This window comes from Capsicum annuum, chromosome 11 (assembly GCF_002878395.1).
Source record: "Capsicum annuum cultivar UCD-10X-F1 chromosome 11, UCD10Xv1.1, whole genome shotgun sequence".
Taxonomy (NCBI): domain Eukaryota; kingdom Viridiplantae; phylum Streptophyta; class Magnoliopsida; order Solanales; family Solanaceae; genus Capsicum; species Capsicum annuum.
The window spans coordinates 206,722,150-206,728,884 of record NC_061121.1 but is presented as its reverse complement, the minus strand read 5'-3'; the positions used below and the strand labels follow the sequence as shown (position 1 = coordinate 206,728,884).

Below are 6,735 nucleotides of genomic sequence, written 5' to 3'. Positions count from 1 at the left end.
TAGTAGAAATAGTAGTGTTTGGCCATAAGAATTATTTCATTTTAGTGAAAATTATTTTTGGAAAAGTGAAAATAAGTCACTTTTTCACTCCTATTTCTCTCACGAAATTTTAAAAACAACTCTAATTTATATTCATGGCCAAACACAATACTCACTCCAATTTCAACTCCAACTCCCACTCTGAAATGGGCCCATAATGAAAAGGAGAGAAGCACAGACAGGTCCACCTTCACAACTTAGCAAAGACATAGTGACTACTTCTCTGTGAAAACAAACAGAGCACATTGAGTTCCAATTTTCTACTGTAAGCACCAGCTAATTTATAGTAATCATGGTACAAAATGTGCTTATGTATTCATAAATGAAAATTCAATATCTTCAGTGAATTAATTACTATGCAATATGTGCATATGTGGTCACAAATGAAGATCCAATATCTTAAGTAAAATTTTATTGTGCTGAAAGTGAATTGCGCATTCTTTCAGGGAAATACAATAGGCACTTGTAGAGATTGGTGACAAAGATCCTTCATTTATCGGGTCAAGTGAATGGATTGGATCCATTGAATTGAGTTTTGTTTTGGATAAACTAATTGGAGTAAGTTTAATAAGTGTTTATAAATTCTTTAGCTGTCAGCTATACTCCCCTATAAACTTTTCGATTTCGTTGAGTTACAAAATTTGTTTAACCTTTTACACACTCTAATTTCACGGGCTAATCGACACACTTGGTGAAATAATTGGTGTATAAAAGGTTCCCCATGAAACTGGGGTATATTAAAGGGATTTAGCTTCAGACTCGGAAAGTAAACAATGTATTAAGCCTTTACATTTCTTTTGTGAATAGGTTAGTTGCAAAATCATAAATGTTAGATCTGGAGCTGAACTTCCTGAAAAGTGTCGAAAGTCGGCATTGCATTTTGAGAATCAAGGAACTCCTGTCATAATTGGTAGGTCATACTGTTATTGTAATATGCTTTTGGCTGTAAGCATATCTTCTTCTCACATGAAATAATAATATAATATACAAACACAATATGTAGCACAATAAATATTTTATAATAAGGACTGAAAGTTTATCGATTGATTCTTATACTTTGTATTTTTATGTAGCCAAGTGATGCGGCTAGTGGATCCATTTCGCCCATGAATGTAAGGATACCACATGATGATAGTGATCCTAATGACATTCTTCGATTTCGTTGCATTTGTCTTGGATATTCAATTATGATGATGTAATTGTGTGGTTAGAGTGAATCTTAGAATATTGAAGGTTTTGTGTTTAAATTTGATTTTGTAGTTTGAAGATACTAGTTAATGATGAAAATTTAAATTTTGAAGATGTTAATGTTGAAAATTTAATTTTGAAGTTTAATGTTCAATTTATTTATTATATGCTTGTCAATTACAATGTTTAATTACTCTGTTGTATTAATGATATATGAATTGAACAAATATTGGATTGTAGGTTATGTCTAAAGGAACAATTAAATTTGAGTTAAAATTAAAATTTATAATTAGTTATTAAAAATTGATGGGTCCTACTAATTTTTTTTAAAAAAAAATAAAACAATTGCGGCGGTTTTAACCCCCGCAAGTTTTAAATAAAATTTAATTATAAAAAAATTAAATTTAGAATAACGGGGTCAATAACCGACGTAAATTAATTACGGCGGTCGTAACCGCCGCAAAATAACCGCTGCAAATTAATTATGGGAGTCGAAAAAAAACCACCGCAAATTATTTGTGACGGCTCGTATTCCGGGGGTTTTGGAAACCGCCGTAATAATATTTTACGGGGATTTTAAACCCCCGCAAATCTTAAAATTAATCCCCACAATTTGACCCATTTTTGTAGTGTGTAGGTACTTGAAATATGAACTTTTGTGACTTGAACTAATTACTTGAATGTGATTGATTGTGTAGATGAAACCTAATTATAGCTGGATATATCAACGAAATAATGATAATAGAATGGGTGAGGCTAAGAATGAGGATGCGGATGATGAGTTGTAGTTTTTAGTTTTTGTATGTTTTGTAGTTTGGATTTTGAACCTTGATAAATTTTATAAATAATTTGATTTTTAATATTTGTATTCTTATGGTGGTTGATTGTATATTAAATGTTGATTGATGGATTGTATTTTATATCATGGTTGATTCTATATTAAATGTTGATTGGTGGGCTGTGTTTTGTAGCAGGTTTGATGGAATGTAGCATAGATATATGCTATTATTTTTTTTACAAAATCACCAGAAAAACTGACCACATGTGATCGCTTTTCTGAAATTTTTTTTAAAAAACCGACCACATGTGGTCGATTTTTAAAAATAAATTTAGAAAAACCAACCTCGTGGTCGCTTATTAAATTTTTTGTAAAAACCGACCACATATGGTCGCTTTACTATAATTAAATTAAAATGATTTCATTAAATAAATTATTAAATAAAAAAATCGACCAAATTAAAATGATTTCATTAAATAAATTATTAAATAAAAAAATCGATCACATGTAGTCGCTTTTATTTAAATTAATTAATTAATTTATATACAAAAGAGATCACATGTGGTTGCTTTTGTATATAAATTAATTAATTTATTTATTTACAAAATTGACCACATATAATCGGTTTTGTATATATAAAAATTAATTGATTAATTTAAACAAAACCGACCACATGTGAAACGGAGGGAGTACAAAAGAAGGCAGGGGGTACTAGACCAGAAAACCTGTGACATTTACCGCCCATATAAGCTAATTGATCGATTATTATGATTAGATGTGCTTATCCAATATTGTCTGATTTAATCAGTTCTATTCAAGGCAAAACCGAATCATGTCATATAGGAAATATAATGACCTAATTCATCATAGGTAAAAGAATCAATGGAAATTTAGGAAGTATATCCTAAAAGAATTAACAAATAGGTAGCAAATTAAATTTCCTAATTCTAAAAAGGAAAGCACTGGAAGGGACTTAAAAAAAGCATCGCAAAACAGGAGATGCAACTGGTGCTGTTGGCCATAACTTCAAATCCTCAACATTATCATCACGAGGGGTTAAGTTTAAGTCCAAGCAAAAAATTCTCTTGCTGCTATTTGATTTCTTCAAAATCGGAACCATTGCCTTTTCAGCTGACGTTTTATTAGTTTCATCACGATGACGCCTCATGTGGCCGCCTAAAGCTTGGCCCAAAGAAAACTCCAGACCACAAATAGAACATTTATGCAGTTTGTTCTTTTTGACTTCCTCAAGAAACTCTCCTGCTAATTTTGGGCGTTTATGACTTGCACGGTGGCCACCTAGTGCTTGAAAAGATGGGAACCGTTTATAGCAAGTCTTGCATTCAAAATGATTGTGATGATAATCTGTTGACGATGAAGAAATGTTGTTATTGTTGTTGAAACGAGACAAAAGCATTAACGCACAGTTAGCCATGGCCTCTGCTTCAATTTGCATATAATCTTCTCTGCTTCTTTTCATGCTTGTCATATTATTGATGCAACTAAGAATGAAGATTTATACAGATGTTTTTGTATTATCAAATTTAGAACTTTGATTGAAATGTCAGAACTTAGAAGTTGAATAATATGATACTCTTGGGTTGATGTTGTTTCACACATATATAGGTTCCAACCAGGCTTTGCGTGTGTATGAAAAACGTGGGTAGTACTTATTAGAATAGCATGGTTGAAAAATGTTGTTTGGCTTTCTTAAGTTGTTGGTTAGTGAGTCAACGAAATACAATTGGTTTTGCTAGTGGAGAATAATTATGTGGAGTCAGCAGTACGGTGTGCTGACGCGTTATAAGTCAATCACGTGAAATGGGAATATTTCAGGTCAACAAAAATATGTAGAGTAAACTCGCTAGATGTTCAACCATGTTTTGAAGATTGCCTACAAATATTTTATTTTATTTAGAATAAAAATATCACTCGACTCTTTTTATTTTTTTAAAAATATATTTAACACCTCAAAAACCTTTACTCTTCTACTTGGAATGCCATTTTCATTAAAATTTCTTTCCTTTTTTAATAAATAGATCTATTTAAATTATTAAACTTATTTAATTAAAATTTTATTCTAATTTTTTTTTAAATTACACATGCTATACTAATCATTGAAGATTAATTTAATTACACCAACTTGAATTATTTTATTTGATATGTACTTTTCAAAGTTTCTTTTATTTACTTATTTATTTCACCACTTAATAATATTTGAAACCCAAGTACTAATAAAAATTGGTACTCATTTTGTTATTTATTTTATATATTAAAGATTCTTAAAATGTAAAATAAATAAAAACGATGGATTTCATATTTTAGACATTAAATTTGTTATTTATATGAGAATAAAAGAATAAAATTCACTTTTTCGGATTATACAAAAGAATTTTTGGAATAATATAATCCAAGATATTATATTACCTACAAATATAGAGTAATAGAGAATAAAAGAATATAATTTGTTATTTAAAAGCATTGATGGCAAATCTACGATATTTTTTGTTGTCAAATAAAATTCAATAAGAAAATTTTAATATGTATTATTACCTGAAAAATTTAGTTTGGACATAGATTACTTGCAACTTTTTATGCAAGATAATTTTTGATAAATATAGTGAAAAAATGATTTTTTTCCATGTAGGTTTTTTTACAAGTAATTTTTCATAAATAAATTAAGTAAATCTATAAGATAAGACATAAAAATTTAGAAAAAAATATTATTATTTTTAATTTAGTTTCTTCACTTTTTTGTGATTATTATATTTATATTTTATTTTATTATACAATTAAACACTAATTTATATTTGTACTCCATTCTAAATCCATCCAAAGCAAAGAATAATTGATTGAGTAATATTTTAAAAATTCATTTGTGATAGTACTGAAGAAGGTATCATTTTGTTAATATTTCTTAAAAAATTTAATTTGTTTCAAGACTACATAATTTTTCTTTCCTTCAAAAAAAGAGATTTAATTCTTTTAATTCTCATATAAATAACAAACTTAATGTCTAAAATATGATGAAATCCATCATTTTATTTCATTTACATTCTAAGAGTTTTTAGTATATAAAATAAATCATTTAAAAAATTATTGTACCAATTCGTGTAAGTACTTGTATTTTAAAACTATTATTAAGTGGTGAAATAAATAAGTAAATAAAGAAACTTTGAAGATTACATATCAAATAAAATAAATCCAAGCTTTTGGTGTAATTAAATTAATCTTCAATGATTAATATATCATGTATGATTTAAAAAAAAAATTAGGATAACACTTTAGTTAAATAAGTTTAATAAGTTATACATTTATCAAATTTTTTTTAATGATATGGCATTCTAAGTAGGATGGAGAAAGATTTTGAGGTGTTAAGTATATTTTAAGGAAAAAAAAGAAAAATTGGATGATATTCTTGTCCTAAATAAAACAAAAGTGATATTTATAGGCAATTTCCCAAACAAGGATAACCATTTAGAGAATTTACTCAAATACGTACCACTTCTGTTCACTTTTATTTGTTTAGTTTTACACATCCTACTACTTATTTTTTTATTTCATTTTATATGACATCATTTAACTTATCAAGATATTTAAAAAAAATCTTTAAAACTTGTGGCTCAAAATAATGCTTAGATATTTTATGATTGTAAATTACTTCTATTTTACTAAGAATAAAAAAGTAATCTTTATATTATTTTGATATAAAAAAAAAATATGCCACTTAAAATAGAACAAAAAGAGTAACACATAAAGGTTGGGGAGTAATAGACAAAGTTCATATTTTATCATAGTATATTCTTATTAATCGGTAAACAGACTTAATTAACTTGGGAAATGACTAGTTAATATTTGGAGTAAAACAAGGAAAGATTTTTTTTTTTTTTAATATACTGAAGTAGATAAGTAAAAGATAAAAATTATTTTAATTTCTTTTTTCGATATTATAGAAGTGTTGGTTTCGTTATGCATGCTTCACCAGCTGCTTCATCACTCCCAATTAATTATTATAAGTTATTTATATATTAAAAATTAATAAATATTTAATTCAAAAAAAGAAATAGACATTTATAATATGTCTGTTTCAACTGCTTCAACCGTGATTTTTTTATATCACCTCTAATTAATTACTATAAGTTATTTATGTATTAAAAATTAATAATATTTAATAAAAAATAGACGTTTATGACATGTCTATTGCAACTGCTTCAATCGTAATTTTACTAAATATTGCTCCTAATTTACTTATTATGAGTCATCTAATTATTAAAAAATTAATAATATTTAGTAAAAAAATATAAAATAGACATAAATGATAAATTAACTCTTTACGTTTTAAATTAAGTTGATGTCCTTCAACCGTAATTTTACTATGTTACCCTTAAATATTTACTCCCTCCGACTCATTTTACTCATCTCAATTTGACATTGCTTATTGATTAAGAAAAATAATTAATAACATGACTACTTTATCATAGTACCCCCATTAAATGACGTTTACATTTTAATTTGGAGAAAAAATAATTAATACTAAGGGTAAAAAAGAAAAAAAATTATCTTGTCTTGATTAATGAGAAATGACAAGTAAATAAGAAATGAAATTAGAAAATTTGGGAAGAGTAAAATGGGATGGATGGAGTACTACAAGTCATTTATGTATTAGAAATTAATAATATTTAATTAAAAATAAAAATAAAAATTTATGACATGTCTATTTCAGCTGCTTC

At 26.9% G+C, this 6,735-nt stretch overlaps 1 protein-coding gene and 1 long non-coding RNA gene across 2 annotated transcripts; one reads left to right on the top strand and one right to left on the bottom strand.

Annotated features, from left to right (window-relative positions):
* The first annotated feature begins 271 nt into the window (after positions 1-271).
* On the top strand, positions 272-1,184 carry LOC124888554. Its single transcript, XR_007046983.1, has 3 exons — positions 272-597; positions 847-949; positions 1,113-1,184. It is a non-coding gene; the product is annotated as an uncharacterized LOC124888554 (long non-coding RNA).
* A 1,446-nt stretch (positions 1,185-2,630) lies between these two features.
* On the bottom strand, positions 2,631-3,611 carry LOC107846916 (zinc finger protein ZAT11). The gene has a single exon (XM_016691186.2). It carries the CDS (start codon positions 3,492-3,494, stop codon positions 2,979-2,981), a length of 516 nt encoding a protein of 171 aa, XP_016546672.2. The 5' UTR covers positions 3,495-3,611; the 3' UTR covers positions 2,631-2,978.
* Positions 3,612-6,735: the final 3,124 nt, after the last annotated feature.

Bases quoted from the DNA above. Each gene is read 5' to 3' on its own strand.
- LOC107846916 (XM_016691186.2), bottom strand. From the start codon at position 3,494: ATGACAAGCATGAAAAGAAGCAGAGAAGATTATATGCAAATTGAAGCA.